This window comes from Tyto alba, unplaced genomic scaffold (genome assembly GCF_018691265.1).
Source record: "Tyto alba isolate M040663 unplaced genomic scaffold, T.alba_DEE_v4.0 Super-Scaffold_21, whole genome shotgun sequence".
NCBI lineage: Eukaryota > Metazoa > Chordata > Aves > Strigiformes > Tytonidae > Tyto > Tyto alba.
In genome coordinates, this window is record NW_024881295.1 from 16986344 (window position 1) to 17005137 (window position 18794).

The 18794-nt window shown below is 37.8% G+C and overlaps 1 protein-coding gene across 13 annotated transcripts in view; it reads right to left on the minus strand.

Moving 5' to 3' along the window:
* ERC1 (ELKS/RAB6-interacting/CAST family member 1) overlaps positions 1 to 18794 on the minus strand; it is a 300191-nt gene that overhangs the window by 94551 nt on the left and 186846 nt on the right. For all 13 annotated transcript variants that reach the window (XM_042795217.1, XM_042795216.1, XM_042795215.1 and 10 more), the window contains one exon: positions 10384 to 10544. In XM_042795217.1, the coding sequence (XP_042651151.1) occupies positions 10384 to 10544 (161 nt within the window). The remainder of the gene's footprint in view (positions 1 to 10383; positions 10545 to 18794) is intronic.

Consider the following 18794-nt stretch of genomic DNA (forward strand, 5'->3'; position numbering starts at 1 on the left):
AGTTTCATTATTAATATTTTTGAAGAAAATGTGACTAGTTGAGGTCATAAAAGCTATCCCCAAATATCAGATGATCTCCTTGACATTCTTTATAACCTAACCAGATCTAATCCTTTCAGATTTCCTGACTACTGATGGCTTGAAAGGCAGCAAGAATTTTGCAGCTACCTTGAACCAACAAATTGAATGAAGTTTACTTCTTTCAACAAAAAAAGAAAAAAGGTTTACTTTGCATGAAGAATACTCAAAATGTATTACCTACAACAGCAAAATTTCTCTTTAGAAATTGAATCTGCAAGCCAAAGTCAGTATTGACTGAGAGAACCATGCTCACATAATATGTAGAACAAGCTCATGCATATAATAGATACATATTTTTATAAGATACATTTTTGGTTCTTACAGATGCTCATTAAGGGAATTATATGACCTGTGCTGAAGAATCACAAAAACTGCAAGATAACACCCTCTCTATCCTCAATTTCATCTAAACTACCCCCAAAGCACCGTCAACTATATTTAAGCTATTTTTAATATGTTGGTGTAATTTATCCGTAAAAACCTTCAGGAAACAGTATTCTACAGTCTCCCAAGAACTCCACTTTATCGAGAATATTTTGAATTATCATCTTGTTCTCCAAAATGCCTGAACAGCCACTTCCTTAATGACATTTTGAACAGCAGCAGACTTGGGAGAGACCTCTAAGGAAACAATATAACACAGGTTTCCATTTTGACAATGAACTACTAATTATTCTTTTCCAGCTACCTGCTTACTCACTTTATAGTAGTTTAATCAGGCATATAATCCCTACTTTGTTGATGAGAGAGTTCTGTGAGACAATGACAGAAATCCTCCTGAGATCAAAACATATCACATTTACTGTATTACCAAAACTACGATTTGGCATATGGGGACACCTGGTTGATTTCTCATGATTTAGTCTTAACAAATTTAGGTTCTCTGTTACTTTACACTTTACTATTTTCTAAGCATTTACAACTAATATTTTTGATCATTTACTCCAATAACTTTCTAGTAACTGAAGGTAGGCTGATGAAATCCTTGGCTGCTCAAAGCTACCTGCAGTAGTCATCTTTTCACAACAGTATCAGTGGCCTTAAATCTTTATTCATGAAATTAAACTAAAGGATCAAACTAGTTGGTTTTTAGATTGTATAGCAAATACTAGTTATAACATCATATGCAAAGCTTGATTACTAGACTACACAGTGGAAATAAACTAGTGTGATCCTTTAGTTTTCAATGTTTTCTTGACAGTAATTTTAAAGCTGTAAAATGCTAGCATCAAAAGAACCATAGGTTCACAGAATACTATAGCTGTATATATTTGGTGCTTGAGAAAGGGCTATAAAAGGGGCTTTAGGGAACATCAAATATGAAATTGTGTCAAATAATTTTCAGTCTTCCCTATAGTCCTATATGTGCTAGTTCCTAGCACCAGGGAAAGATAGTTCTCTTTATCCTGTAATCTGCATAAACTATAACACTGGATATTGGACATGGGGGAAGTGACCCAATAACAATGACAGCATTATACCTTAAAAAAAGACACTTTTACAGTTCTTAGTATCATCTTTTAGGATGTCTAAATGAACAGTTCTGGTCAAGTTTCATGTTTTTAACTGCTGTTACATGTAGTCACTTACACTGCACACAAGCCACCAGCAGACAAATCAACAACTCCCAAACAACCCCACCATGGAGTTTTCTCAGAATAGACTTTCATAGACTTGCAGATGGTGTTTTTTATTTTGCCTAAAAGAACTCAGAAGTATTGTTTGGGAAAGGAGAAAAACAAAAAGATGTATTGAATATTCCCATACAGTATAAAGACAAAGATTGTAGGGACTGCCAACGACTTGACTCATTTCTCCAGTTTTTCTTACACAACTCCCACTTCTTGTCCTCCAGGATTGTAGGGAAGCAATTACTTGCTTATTTCTGTAATTAAAGCAAATTGACCTGACTTTCTGTGCTGGGTTTGTGTGTGTGGCGGGGTTTTTGGTAGTGGGGGAGGGGGCTACAGCAGTGGCCCCCTGTGAGAAGCTTCTCCAAGCTTTCCTGGCTCCAAGCTGGACCCACCTCTGGCCAAGGCTGAGCTAATTAGCGATGGCGGCTGCGCCTCTGCTGTGACATATTTAGGGAAGGGAACCTGGGACTCCAAGTTGGACTTGTGAGGAGGAGTTTTGAGGAAGACACCTATGCAAACACTGAGGTCAGTGGAAGAAACAAGGAGGAAGGGGGGGTGTGCCGGTACATAGACCACCCCCCTGCAGCCTGTGGTGAGAGGACAGGCTGTCCCCATGTGCTACCCATGGAGGTCCACGGTGGAGAAGATGCTGACCTGCAGCCCATGGAGGATCCCAGGCTGGAGCAGCTGATTTCACCCAAATGAGGCCGGGACTCTGTGGGAAGAAGCACCTGCTGTTGTAGTTTGGTGCTGGGAGGATTGTAACACGCGGGGGTGACCCACACTGGAGCAGCTCCGGAAGCGCTGCAGGCCATGGGAAGGACTCACGATGGACACAGTTCATGGAGGACAGCCTCCTGTGAGAGGGACACAACACTAGAACAGGGGAAGAATGCAAGGAGTCCCCCCTGCTCCCTGAAGAGGAAGATGAGGCAGACTGACTGTAACCCCTGTTCCCTGCCCTCTGTGCCACTGTGGGGGAGGAGGTAGAGAAATCAGGAGCAAAGCTGAGCCCGTGAAGAAGGGAGGTGTAGGGAGAAGGTGTTTTTAAGATGTAGTGAAGCTTCTCACTGTCCTACTTTGTCTGTTATGTGTTGTTGTTGTTATGGTTTTAATTAAATTGATGGGTTTTTTCTTCCCCTAACAAGTGTGTCTTTTGCCTGTGACTGTAATGGGTGAGTCATCCAGCCCTGTCCTTATCTTGATTCCTGGCCTTTTGCTTTATTTTCTTCTTCCCAGCACTGGGGGGGAAGGGGTGAATGAGTGGCTGCATGGTGCTTAGTTGCCCTCTGAGCTCAAATATGACACTTTCAAAAAAGGAATTTCTATTCAACTCTACAAAATAGTCTGAAGATAGACTTTGCCTTACCTACACCCTGCGAAGCTATACTTATTTTAAAAACAATACCAGAACGACTCACATATGCGCAGTGGCCATATAAGCACATCCAACCTTTAAGATTTCCCTCCTTGTATTTTGAACTATGTTGATGATGTCCGGATGGGATTTACAATAGCTCAAAGCTACTATTGTTCACACTACATTAAATCTACAATATATGCAATGAGATATCATAATATTTTCACTTGGAACTTCTATTAACCCACAACTTGACTGTATTTAATGAAATATGTAGTGCTCACAGAGTTGATTTATATGCATCACTATTTACAGTGCGCATTTATAAAAGAGGAAAAAGCACCCTAAGGAACTCACGGTTCTTTTGACTTTAACAGAAAGTAAAAAGTGCCTGACTTGGTTTAGCTCAGTAACACCCCTGGAAGCCCCAGAATCTTATAGCTGGATTAGGGATGGCGACAGGAATCACTGATGCAGCTGAAACTGCTAGCATAGGAAATGTACTACTGCTACCAATCCTGAGCCAAAACACTCCTGCATATTTTAAAACAAATATCACAGTCCTATTTATGTTTGTTGTGTACAAAAGTATATAGAAACAATAAAAAAGGCATGCTGAGGACCTGGAAAACTATTTTTGTCAGTGTTGTTCTAGAAATAAGCATGGTGAAGGATTCATATACCCACAGAGGAATTACAGAGGTTTTCCTGAATAGATAAACCTTTACTTCTGAATATATTTAATTACACAAAGTCTATGTTAGAATACAGAAGAACAACAGTGTTTTGACCTGGAAAAGGCATACAGAACTAGCTAGCAGAAGTCAGTATATTAGTGCCCTCAGAGCTATCTTACAAGCAATCTGTTCTATAAGTTAATCAAAATAAAACCATCACTCTCTTCATTCCTCTACCAGTTTGACATTGGGTTAGCTGAGTAATTATTTCTAGAAAAAAGTGTAATTCTTGTTATTCTTTTAGATAAGATGATCTGCATGCAGGTTATGGTAAAAATGAACTTTTCCCGCAGCTACATCCTTTACGCAGTAAAGAACATGGAGCACTAGTGACTTCCAAGAAATTATTTTGTGCTGCACCTGCTCTCTAAGTGTGTTTGCAATAGTGAACTAGCAAACTGAGAAAAGACAAGAAGGGTATTCATTCACTAGTGCTACGATTGTGTAAGCCTAAAAAAATTATACATTTTAGTACTCTGTGTATGTATGCTGAGATCTCTACTGATGAGATCGTTCATGGCAATTTCTGTAAGAATGCTATAATCTATTAATAGAAAAGAATAATGTAACAAAACCTGTGCGTTCTTAACACTAAGGCTATATGCTATGTTTTTCACATTCTCACTTGAAAGAGGTCTAATTTCTTTTCACTATCCAGAAAACTATGTTCCAAGAACTACCGAAGGGATCACTCACACTAAATCCAGTCCCCAGAAAACATATCCAGAAGAAAAAACTTATGTCCCGTGAAAAGACATGGAAACAAGAGCACAGTGTAGCTAAATTCTCAAGAAGTTAATGACTGGACCTCCTTTTCCCAACTCCTCCCTACAGCATTAATAGTCTTCGAAATTACCAAGTGGAACAAACCCCTTTAACACCACCTGGTGTACTTTTCAGCAGTTGGTCTTGCTTCCAGGCCTGTCATGGCTCATTAAGATAGTATAGTACTTTCTCTCTGCAAGACTGTTCTTGGGGACCACAGAATTCAAGATAAAATGAGATATAGAGGTTTTATCACAAGACAGAACAGGACTGTGACATATTGTGCCAAGATTTTAGTATCTGAAAAAGTTTTTCAAGGCAAATGAAAAGTAAAAACAAACCAGTCACAAAAGACAAACATGACTTCTCAATACTTAAGAAACAGAGTAAACAACAACAATCTAATTCTGTATGTGCTCATATGGGACACCATTTTTAGGCTTTTCTAAAGGTTCACTTCGTTGCTTTGCAGTTTACCTTTCTGTGAAACTTTGAGATTTGAGTTTATTAACTCTCTCACCTACATGAATCATTTGACTGATCAGTTTTGTGCTGCTGCCCATAAATGAGTTAAGCTTTTCTGCTTATTTCCATGATTCAGGACATCTAGTATCAGTTGCACTAAAAACGAAGCAGCAGGCTGCCTCTAATGCTGCCACAACACTGGGTGCCTCAGAGTGCTCAAAGGCTCATTGACAACACAGGAGGACAGAAAGGATGACAGACTTCATTCCTTAATCACCAAGAGAAAAAAAGTGCCGAGAGAGATTATGTTTTCTCTCAAGCTTTCACCTGAATTAAAAACTAACAGCAGAAGCCAGAAAATTTGAAGGTAAGCAAGATCTACAATTACATTTATGAAAAGCCTAATGTTTCATTACAGTGAGAACTGTGGAATAAAAAAAAAAAAAAAATTCTGGCTTTTCAATAAAGTTTAGCCTTAAAAGACACACAATGTATCTATACACTGTATTTCAGCTTTCCTATTGGATTCTGTGTGATTTACTTCCAGATTAACAGCAGTCCCAAAGTCAGTTTATTTCCAATTATTTAAATGTAATGTCTGTATTGTTCAGTAATTAGAAAGGGATAATTCTTCACATTTCAGACTACACCAACTGAACTTTTTTGACAATTTAAATGTCAACATCTAACTGGGTGACCATAGTTAAAACAAACATATATGCTAATACATTTTATGCTTGAAAATTAAAAAGGACAAGACAAAGGTAATATGATACAGTTATGTTCATTTTCACCGTGTGCCTTGAAAAAGACATTTTAAAGGAAAAAAATATAAGTCTTTAGAAGAAAAAAAGGGACTGACTCAGATGCACTTGTTCAGCTTTGCCCCAGACAGTAAATCTTGTGGACATGGAGTGCCCCCTGTGGGATTTTAGCTTATTTAATTTCACACAAAGTAATTATAGGAGATCCTTTGGTACCACTGCTGCAATCACATGACGGCCTGATACAGCAAGTGGCCCATAGACCTTATAGTCCATTTCAATATGATGAAGTCTGCATTGGGCCTAGAAAGCCATACCTCGCAGATGCAAGGTTAACATATTACTGTGCTGTAGCACTGAGAACAAATGTGAAGTAACTTCAAACTACAGAGACAACTGTTAATAGATGTAGAACATACACACACTTCTGCAACTAGGAATCACTTCTCCTCTGGCGAACTGTTGTTAAACCATAGGCATAAGCCATAATTTCTCTAATGACAACTAAAAAAAAAAAAAAGTCTTTAATTTCCAAGATGACAATTACTGATAAACTGACAAGTTATCATTGGATGGACATTGATACTGTCTGTTTTTTTTTTTTTTTTTTCCCTGGTTCTGTTCACCATGGGTGCACATAAGCTGAAACATTTTTGTTTGGTTAAACTGTTTGCTGCGTTTGAAACTACTTCACACCTCATTTTGGATCAACTGAAATTACTTTTCTGGCAAATAAAGTATGTGCCGATTAATCAGTTTCTTTTGGACTACTTTCAATTTCAACCTCATACTCATACCTCTAGACAATACTGCTTTATTGCTGAAAGGATGAACTTTTCAGAAGATAAACAACCTCAGCTTCCACTGACTTAATTTTCAGTTGTGAGTGCTCATGTGCATATGTTTGTATTTTTCTCATCCAACAGCCAGAAAATGAACATGTGGACTTATCAACCATCTATCATATATTTTTAAGTGACTTGCATATCATGCAGGAAAACTTTAGCAGAGATAAGGAGGAACAGTCTTCCTGCATAGCACTGCCTAGGTTGGTATTTTATTTTTAATAGTAGCTCTCATGTAGCTCTCAGCAGGCCTTCCAACTCTGAGATAAAATAAGGAAGGAATACAATGAACAGCCTCATTAAGCTACACAGGTCTGGTTCATCTCTGATCACCGCCTACACTCTGTATCAAACGAAACACTATCTGTGGGATGTATTCATGTAATTAGAGACTACTGTGATAAAAATTCAGACGACTACTCATGTAAAGTCACATAAGAAATCACAAGATGTTTTTTGACAGCTTGATTTTGAAACATAAATTATGTTCTATTATAACAATTCATTCATCTGTAACATCCTTATTATTTCTAAAGAAAAAAGAGGATAGTCAATTATTCTCGGACAAGTAATAATCATTCTGTTGTGTGCCAGGAGGATGAAGGATTCAACCCTGAAGCACCAACTGCATTATGTAAGTCTGCATCCCTTGAATTATAGGGCTAGCAGCAATTGCAATTAGCAAGAGAAGGCATAATTCAGGCAAAGGCTGTTGGACAGTTTTCCAGGTCTGAAAGAACAGATTGAGAAATGCTCCAACCGGGACTTTTCAACTCTGAAGCAGATGACTAGGAAGAACCTTCTGGTCCTTCTGACCATAACAAAAGGCCTGCCTAGTCAAAAAAAATAAAAATAAAAAATTCTCTACATGCAGACACAGTGTCTGTTCCCCTTCCCTGTAAGTGCAGTGTCCGCTGCTACAGTTTTGGCAATTGCATGAGCTCGGCTCCAGATTAGTCTGTTTGTGCTCGGTTATTTTCACACACTGCCAAAATTTGCTGACAACACCAGGAGAAAAAAAAAGGAAAGGAAAACTGGTGATTTTCAACAGTTTATAACTCAGCTCAGCCCAAGCAGGTTTTTATGGGACAAAGAACAGAGATTTCTCTGTAGACAGCACTTTATTCCTGCTTAATTTAAAAGATTTGCTGTGAATGATGGAAACATTAGAACTTCTTAAAGAAAACATAACAAAACAAAAATCCTAGCAGTTCACTACTATTTTTTTACAGTAGATCAGGTTTGGTGATATAGAGAGACCATTATCTACTGCTCTCATAATTACATACAACAAAGTTTTTTTTTTTAAAGAAAATGAAAATATTAGACTTAAAGGAAGAGGGCTTCAAAATACATAGTATTTCTTTAAGGAGTGAAATTTCTTCTTTGGAATAATTCACACTTGAGCTACTATAGTGCCACAGTACTCCCTAAGGAGTGTGAAATGATCTTCTCAGGGTTACAGAGTCAGTAGTAAACACAAGTTCTACTCTAAGAAACAGTATTTTAAATGTGTATTTTCACTAACATAATATCTAACAACTTCCTATTAAAACCCAGAGGTAACTTTCTGAGGTCCTCTTGTTGCTTTAACACTTTCTTTCAGTCCATATCTAGAATCTTCTAAAGTAGCATTTCCTAAACTATTTTTCTTGTATGCTCCCTTGTCTCATTAGTTGACTGCAGGGCCCAGGCTGTTAACTTCCACCTCTATCAAATTTCAAATTTAATCTGTGCTGCTTTTGAACACCTCAAACTTTTCCCAGTGAAGCATGTCCTAAAACCTGGCAAACAATATTGTTTTACTGTATCTTTGAACAGTATCTGTTCAACAGCTATTGTTTTCTATCAAGAATACCAAAACCAGCTAACTGCCCCCCAAAATTGACCACTCATTCAATTACTGTTACTTTTGAATTGAAATAGTAGGAAACATTTTAACAACTTTAGAAACTTTTTGCAAAACTAGAAAACAGATGACAAGAGTGCTTTTCATAAAAGGCACAGGCTGAGAAAGAGGCAACAAAGAATATACTGGAGTTTCTGTATATAAATATAAGATATTTAATTGACTGGGAGTCCTCAGGAGAGACTTGTTTGCAATAGAGCCTCGTGGTGAGGGTGAGTTTTTGAAGTTTGGATGCCTTTGGCAGCTTCATAGAACTTTAAGACAGACCAGCTATGACTAAAACATGCTCAGCTAGTTAACTATACAAATGTAATGTTTTTTCCATCTTTCTCTCCATGTGCTGACAGCATTACCATTCTCTCCAGTGTTCTTCTTCCTTCTGAGGTACAATGGATCTACCAGTTTATGCAGTTCCTGATACTACATTTCAGTACAACAACTTTCCAACAATAACTTACTCAGCTAAGAGAGGTCATCATTTAGAAGAAGCGAGTAGTTATATTAAAGGCTCTAGAGCTACACAGTTCCAAATACATTTCAGGATATACTGTACACTACGTGTATATTTTCATGAGAAGGTTTGGCAGGGCAGTTTGGCAGAAGAAAGTACTGCCAAGTGATTGGATATGGGATATATCTCCAGTTGCTCTGGATTCCCACATCACCTTAAGAGCTATTTTTCCCATCCTCCAACACACCAACTCTCAAGGCAGTCAAATTTATAGCTCAATAAAATTTTTTATTAAAAATAAAGTGTGGCTTTTAAGTACTGCAGTCTTCCAACATTCTTATGCCAGGTCTAGATCAGACTGTTGTAGCTGAATACGAAGCTGGGGAGGCTTGGCCCACTTTATACAGCACTCCTAAGTTAGAGTTTCAAGATCTAAGCCACCTCTCTTTCCATTTTGTAACAGCTGTTTTTCTATCCTTTCATTAAAAAAAAAAAAAAAAATAGAAAAGGAAAGAGACTAGTGTAGAAAAGTTAAATAAATAAATAATGGCTCACAAAACCACAGTGGAGGAACCACTGCTGGTCCTGCCAATAAAAATGCTCCTTCTCTTCAGGTCTGGCTAAACAACTGAAAGTGTTTCTAATGAACTGCTGGCAGCACTATCCATCATTGCACTAAATGGATTCATGTCTCCCTCAACTAAGGATAACTATTTATCTATAATGCACAGTCAGAAATTAGGAAGTATTTAAGCCTTAGAAGTCTAATTCCTCACTTCTCCCCACCTCCTCAAATCTTGGTTTTATTCAGGCTTCCACATGTAAAGATGATGGGAAAAGTCTGACTGATAGAGAACTTCAAACTCTGTTCCAGTGCTAATGAATCATCTTCATGAGTGTGAAAAATACTTTAGCAGACCAGACATCTGCAGTCTGATTTTAGCATTACAAGCACCTGACATTATGCTTATCTCTTCCCTCTTTCTTTTTTTGTTATTTGTTACATGGACTTGCATCTTACCTTGAAGTAGATTATAGGCTACTCAAAGCAAGATGGCACATTCATAAAACACACAAAATAACTGAGTCCCAATAATTGTTTAGGATCTTTCAAGATGTAATTGTGCAAATAATAGTAATTTACTGCAAATGATCAGAAGGAAGAAATGTTTTTGAGCTCTAACAGAAGTGTGAAATTCATGTAGGTAATCCCTGGTCAGAAGTCACGTGTGAAGGCTCGACTGATTACACAGACAGCTGCTATCTACAGAGACATATTCATGCAGTGATTGTCTTTAGAACACCAGGGATCGGAGGAGAATTCAGAGATATCAATGAAACATGCCTACAAATAATGAAAAGAAACACTTACTTCATTTCCAGGACCTCCTCCAAATGCTTCCTTCTTTCAGCTCGTAGGTTGGTCAGATGGGTTTCCTTCTCAGCCAGAGACTGCTGTGTAGAGGACAATTTTGCTTTCATTGACTCCAGCTCCTGCTTAACCTTCTCCATGGCCATCATCAGCTCTTCTACCTAAAACATTTTTGGAGGAAAACAGGAAGAGAGAAAAAATAGTGTAATGTGATCAAATGGAACTTATTAAATGTCACAACTAAATTGGAGCACAAAGGTTACCAGTGCGTGTACACTGCACAACACTTCTGTAGACTGGAAGCATCATCTAGTGCTGTGGACAGTACGCCTACGCTTGACTGAAGCAACATTACAGTCTGTGAATTAAGTCTTGTCACTGGAACATTAACATTACAACACCAAATTGCAAATCTTCAACTCTTCAGCATTTCTATTGTAGAAAATGTACCACAAGGATAAAAGGATGGCCTGTATATATTAAAACTGGCCTACAAAAATGCTAGGTATTAAATGGAGTACATTGATAGTATACCAGAAGGATAAAAAATTTTCTCTGTAAATGATGCCTAAAGAGAAACTACATATGCACTTTAAGAATGAAGGTAATGTTTCTGAAACAGGGAGAGGACTGTGTTCCCTTGAAGATGTAAGTAAGGCTACTTTCCTCAAAATATCTGTTGAGCAATGCTTATAGGCATGTTTTGTGATTTAGTAACATAAAAGATATTCAAAGAGTTGCTGGTGGCAGACAAGTACAGCAGAACAATGCTCGTATCTTCAGCAAATGAGAAAAGTTCAGAATTACCATGATTGTAAATTCTAGCATAGATATTACACTGATGGACATAGTTGTATTTTATTTTGCACTTGGAGCAGGTTCTGTCTCAGCTAAAATGTATCACTGACTAACATGCAATACCACAATAAATGCTCAAATATAGCTACATGTAGCATTAAAAAATTTCTGTATATTCTTTTTAATCATTTTATAATAATGCTCAATGGCACACATTACTTTCATTGACATCTTCCACATAGATTTTCTCTATCACAACCAAGTGTTCAGAAACAATTTTATAATGCGCTTCAAATGGGAGAAACTCAGATGTTACTGTTGCACATAATCAAGTATTTGTATAAATTTAGTATGACAATACAGCACTGCAATGTATTTATACCTCTACGTAACAGTCAACTTATGTTCCATCCCAAAAGTGAATTACTGAAATTACATTAAACTCAATTTCTACTTACAAGTTTTTACAAAGAGAGTTGGCACATCACTCGCTATATAGGTGCTGGAGTATGGAAGGTGTGGAACATATCACATCTTGCTTTAATAAATTCTGTACTGCTAAAGGCAGAACTAATAACTCAGGACAAACATGGATAATTGATTTTCATCCTCGCTCAGTGATAGAGCAAGAAAAATTGCAATGCAGAATTAGCAGATTTATAAAAATCTAGCATAGACATTGTGTAGTGTTTATTGCAGAAAGACCACCTACTTCCACTCAAATGCAGCTGACAACATGCATTTTTCTTATGCCCAGCAAATTAAGAAAAATTTGAAACATGTAATTATCAAAAACTATTCAAAATGTACAGCCAAGAATTCATCCAGTAATCAACTGACCAAAGGAGAATTTCACTGACACATAGTCCAAACTGGCTAGCATGCATATAATGATCAAACTTTTCCTGTCGTATTAAGATTTAGTGTGCAAAACAAGATCAGGAATAGTCAATTTTTAAAACAAAAAGAAAACTCCATAAAATGAAATAGAGAAATATATCAGAAAAGAATGCAAAGAAAAACTGCAGAAACAATGAATAGCAAAAATACAACTAGGATGGAAGCTGATGCCTAGAAAGAAAAAAACAGCAACATGATGGGGAAGTGAAGGTGTACTCGTGTATCAGCTTTTACTTTCTTTGGATGGATCAGAATTACCTACAGAAACATTCTTCTTAAAACTGAGAAAAAAAGAGGCATGCCAACTACAAAACCCTCTGCTTGCAACAGAAAACAAGCTCAAATAAACAAGCCCACAGCCAACCGCAGCAATCAAAATGGCTTGTGTCTATCTGTCAGTTGCCAAGATAAAACAATCAATAAATAACTAAATAATAAATAATAATAAAATAACTAAATACATAAATAAAGCAACATCTTTTCCATAATCAGATTTGAAAGATTTCTCATATCCTTCATTCCATTCCTAGTCATCAAGATTTGTGATGCTAACACTGAAGGACTGGTTTGCTTGATATGTATCTGTAGCATAACAACTCCATGCTGTTAAGAAGACACAACAAGGCTAGAGGCTGCTATCTAGGCCAAGGCTCCTAGCACTAGGTGGCAAGATCTAACTCTCCAGGAGTATTTTGTAGCAGTGGATACTGCAAGTACTTTAATCTTTTTCCCATTGCTCTGCTAATTCTTTTAATTCTAAGGTTATATTCTGTATCTTTGCAGGTTAACAGAAAATGGATCTAACCATACATTAGGAATGGCTGGAATGCAAGTGGCTTTTAAACTGTGCCAACAACTTAGTTCACGGAACTGTCATTACCTTCCATCCTCTCCAGCAAGTATCATTTGTCACATGATTTGCTAAAGACAAAATTCAACAAAATAGTGATGACTGTATTCGCAATAAAGACTTCACTGTTCAGATTCATTAACTTATAGATATTCCATGGGACCATTTCAATTAAACTGCTGCAAAACAAAACATTTTATTTGGCAGCTTATGAATCTTTGTGCAGACCTGCCTGTGTATGTCCTGGTAAGCAGTCCTGTGAGAAACGATACCAGAATATTCACTGGAAGTAAACTGCTTGCAAAGCACGTCTAATTTAGCCTAGGCAAAACCCTTCAAATCTACCCTCGATTTTTTTTTTTTCCCAATGAGCAACTAAGTATATAATAAAGAAAAAAATCAGAGTTCCTGGCACACTGAGACATTTTCAGAGACATGCTGTTGACATTTTCAATTTAACTGCAGGTAAGCTTGTGCCCTGTCAGCTATAACTAGAAAGTTTCCATTTCAGAAGGTGTAATGAATGCACTGCTGCTCCTCTTTTCTCTCTGCTGAAATGATAGTTTACAAAGCAGAGTATATCTTTGACTATCTATGACTTACCCATGATTCAGTTCTCTGTAGACAGGCCTGAAAGGTCTTCATGTATTCTGAGCAGGACAGATCTGCAGAGAACTTAAATGGAGACTATTTTTTTCATTATCTTTAGGCCTTAAGTGACCTGACCAGGTGACATCTTATCTTTATGAAGAACATGAAGCGGAATGAAGTTTCCATTAGAGGAGAGAGTTCCCAAGAGACTGAACAAACTATGTGAAAGAGGGCAAACTATGTCAATTAAATCAGTACAGAATTCACAGCAGCAGCAAAGGGAAACATCAACACAGGACAAATTTTTTACATAGTATTTTGTCTCCTTAGAAGGCACGAAAGCAAGGCGGGGAGAAAAGGCAATATAACAGGAGAAGTTTATCTACCATGTCAATGGCAGCCTGTAAAGAAATAGAAGAAATAATGTAATACCAAAAAAATGAAGCCCTTTTCAGGAGCCTAACTACCATCTTAACCTCCCTGCTCTTACAAACTCTGATTTCAGGCTCCTCTGATGCAACTGTAAATCAGAAAACAAGCTAATGTGTACACATACAGTTACTATGTTATCTCCAAGTATGTGGTGTTTCCGGTAAGCTTCTCTGGCCATTGGGTAATGAGAAGCCAGGGACTTCCAAAGAGCTTGGTTAAGTTCCCCAAAAGTCACTAAAAAGACAGTAAAATTGAGAAAGGGACCAGACATGCAAAATATTAATGAGGCTCAGGATCCTAGCAACCTCCATTCTAGCTCGTGAATTACTGATGATCAGGATAGGTAAGTTCAAATTCCCACCTCTTATGTGAGGAGAACTAATGCACTACTGAAAATTTCTGAGACATAGTAGATATTTCAGACCAAGAAGATGGCTACATCAACTGATGTGGTTATACTGGTAACCTCTTAAAATCAGAGCCCAAAGACTCCAAAACCTAAGGTCAATCTAGACAGACAGGCTAACTAAAGCAACCTCAGGACCCCTAAATGATTCAGTGTGTTTAAATTACAATGTAGTGGCAGCTACCTTTTCTTTCTCATTATGAACGTCTTCCTCAGTGATGAAGGACCACCTGAAGAGAACTTTTCTACTGCACGGAAAACTGAAAAAGACCTCCATAGCCCTCTCAGGAAGATAGTTCTGGAGCTTAATTTTCTGTTCACACCTTGTCAGAGAAGCAGAGCCATTCTGTGTTATCATCCAAGCAACAACTGCATCATGAATGCTCGTAACATTCACTACAGTGGTACTATGCAAATATAAAGAGGCAATGGATAAAGTCATCAATATGGCAAAAAAAAAGTGCAAAATGCTATGCATTTGAAAAAACACTTGTGAGGTGGAAGATCTATTCTGAAATGGCAACCCATGCAATCCACTTTTATATGCTATGTGCATAAAAAGGAGGAGGAAAAGGATAAATAATGCCCTCCACAGACACTGCAAAGGAAAACTTTCCAGTCTCAAGTCACAGAATATGAATGTATCCATAGTTCAAAAGTATATGGCTGGCTTAAACAGCAGTTAAGGCTTTTCTGCATATATAGATTAATAATCTTTGCAGAAGAGACTGCCTTTCTCTCTGTTACTCACTTTCTTCATAGTATGGGTTGGGTTGGAAGGGGCCTTTAAATATCACCTAGCCCAACCCTCCTGCCATGGGCTGGGATGTCTTTCTCTTCATCAGGTTGCTCAAAGCCCCATCCAGCCTGACCCTGAACACTTGCAATGGTGGGGCATCCACAGCTTCTCTGGGCAACCTGTTCCAGTGTCTCACCACACTCGTTATAAATAATTTCTTCCTTACATCCTAAGACTAAACTTAGCTCTCTTTCAGTTTAAAACCTTTGCCCCTTGTCCTGTCACTACAGGCCTTGGTAAAAAGTCTCTCTCTTTCTTGTAAGTCCCCCTTTATATATCAAAAGGTCACAATAAAGTCTCTCCAGACTGAACAACTAAAATTCTCAGTCTTTCCTCATAGAAGAAGTGCTCCAGCCCTCTAATCATTTTTGTGGCCCTCTTCTGGATCTGCTCTAATAGGTCCACCTCTTTCTTGTTCTGGGGACCCCAGAGCTGGATGCAGTACCCCAGGTGGGGTCTCACCAGAGAGGAGATGGAGCACCACCTCCCTCAACCTGCTGGCGACACTTCTTTTTATGCAGTCCAGGATATGGTTGGCTTTCTGGGCTGCATGCGCACATTGCCAGCTCATGTCCAATTTTACACCCACAAGTATCCCCAAGCCCATCTTCACAGGTCTGCTCTCAATCCATTCATCCCCCAGTCTGTATTGATATAGGGTATTGCCTTGAACCAGGTGCAGGACCTTGCACTTGGTCTTGTTGAACTTCCTGAGGTTTTTCACTGATTCAGCTGAAGTTTCAACCATCCAGATGGTCCAAGGTATCTGTTAGTCTTGGTTTTTTTTCTTTCCTCATTCTGTTTTCTTTTTTTTTTTTGCTTTTTTTTTTTTTTCCTTTTGATCAAGCACAAAAGACTGTACATCAGTCCATAATTACAAATCTCAAAGGACATGAAAAAGGGACTTGACTTACACTAAGAACTGCACTCCTAAATTGGAGATATAGTACTTCAGGTGCAGAGATACACAGGAAACTTAAAGTTTAATGTTTAATTACATGTCTGAAAACAGATACGTTTTTATGTTTCTGATTGAAGGAAAGAAATCATATTTCTTTCAATATACATGCAGACACAGTGGGGTATAGGATAGCTGTTTATATTCATTATTGTGTCTCAAAATTTCCAGGTGGAATATAAAGTGATGAAATTTTAGAGAATATAGATATACCAACACAAGTCATTTTCCATGATCATTGTAAAAATCAATCACTACATCTTATTTTCAAAACCACCTCAGCAGACTAACTTGTATGTTTAAAATGACTGGCTTTCTAAACATAGACCTTTCTTGTATAAACAAGAAATTAGTATTACAAGACAAAATGTACTAGAAATCTGTACTTTTGCCCAAAATGAATTAGGCCAGCAAAACAAAAAGTCCTGTAATTATAGGCCAGTAGTAAGAACACTACAAGGACTGAAAAAATAATTAACATTTCTCAAAGTGTCACTCACTCTCTCAGAGGACAGCCTCCTACTTTTATACATCTCTTGAGTTTTTAAATTATTTTTCATTTCACTGTGTACATTAGTGAAATGATAAAGGGACTACAAATTTCTACATTATCTTTTACTTAGTTGAACTGATTAGACTGCAGGACAGAGAGAAGGAAAAGAAATAGACATGAAAAGAAAGACAAAGACAAGAGTTCTGGCTCCATGCAAACTTGTTTGGATCCCAGAAAAATTTCCCAGAACAGATGTTAAGACATGGAAAAAGCACAGGCCAGACTTGGGACTTAAGTATGTAATTTAACTGCCTGAAGTAACATATTACAGGGGGAAAGCATCGAGTCTGACATAAGTTGGATTGCCAACAGGACCAGATGGTTTGCTTAAATCACAAGCTAATAAACCTTTACGCAAAATAAGAGGAAAATGAATTATGGTTTCATCATAGCTCCATTTTTGTTAAAGCAGTAGGGTAGCTTTAGGTACTCTTAAAGACTATATCCAAGACACTTAAACTAAATTCTTGGCTATTCTGAATTAAGGGAACAACTTTCAAATTCTTATAGACATTGGGAAAACTGTTAAGACACATCTTTTTGAGAGCTAAAAATACCAGAGGAAAATGAGAGAAATAAGTAAGCAGTAACAAGAAAAATCTCTTCCCCCCCCCTAAAATTAAAAAGTAATTTCTGGTTTGTATGCTAAGGATAGCCCTCAACTAGGAGAACAGCTGAAAGCTCTGCCACACTGACCCCAGAAGGGCATAAAGCAGAATGGCCCTGCCCCACCGCACGGGCTGGAGCTCTGGCTCCAGTTCAAGCTCTTCTTATTCACCACCGGTGCGTGAGTATACAGAGGCCTGTGGGTGGACAGAAGAATGCCTCATGGCTACTGGCTTCTCGACTGTGACAATGTGATCACCCCTAATCCTTTTGAAGCAGATACATAAGGGGTTAAGATCCTTTACCTTCATTTTTATTCTCTAATTGTAGGCCCTATAAAGACACACTACGATGTTCACCTAAAGAGAGCCTTCCTTCCTACACTATATGTATCACCCTACATAACTGTTTCACTTGTTCTGTGTGGTCTCTGTTAATGAACGTTGCCATAAGATCCTATGCAGACAAAAGGAAAACTCTTTTTTCTTCATAAGTTGGAATTCCTTAGTTGAAGATTCTACCTAAAGATGCTTGGAAATAAACACAGCAGAATACCATGCAACAATTAAGATGTTCCTATACATCACATTTACCTCCATCTTAAAACAGGATGCCAGATTTACAGCACTCCTTTTGCCAAGGTCAACTGTGTATAATATTAGAGGACTGTGCCAGACTGCACACAGAGAAGAGGAATTCTGTTTTGTTCACAATAAAGAAGGGAGTTAGTATCAAAGATGTGAAAATGGCTGGTGGATTATCAGTTCTCCAGAGAAAAGGCAGGATCTTCTGATAATCTGTAGTATACAGCAGTAATTTTAGAGATGAACTTTTTGTTTCTTTATATTAGTGTGTGACTTAAGTCTTTGTGCTTTTGTTTTTCAGGTTGTTAGGATTTTGTACACTCAGCATCCTTGATAAAATAGTGTTTTGGGGGCTTAATAGAACTGGTGCCACTGTCCCTTTCTTACATTATTAATTGAGAAAAAGGAGAGGAGAAAGATAAAGAGAGAGAACAAAAGATTATCCTCTGAAAAGCTGTAGGATAGTGTAGTTGAATACAAATTTTCTTATCACTGTGAAAGTGAGATACTTAACTGATGTCTCTTGTTTCCGTGATTGGTGTCTCAACAAAAACTTTCATTATAAAAAAAGCATCTGATAATGAAGAGGAGTTAATGCTCTGTATTGCTCCTTACTGTCTCCACTGATGGCTCTAGGCAATGAAGAGCACTAATATTAGACTGATCAGATATCTGACATTACCATGTTACTCCTGCCAAACCCACAAAACTAGAAATACAGGAGTCTTTGTCAAGGAGTATGTTACTTGAGTATTAATCAAGACTGCTTTTTGCTCATACTCTGAGAGCACTGAGCTCTTGTATGAAGGAGGAGGAATCAAAATTCACAGATGTTTGGAAAAGAGAAAACTCCTGAGCTGTCAGACTTCAGGACTGAGTAAGTCACAGCTGTGTCCTGTCAGGATGTTTGGAGGCAGCTCTGACAGTTGTATCT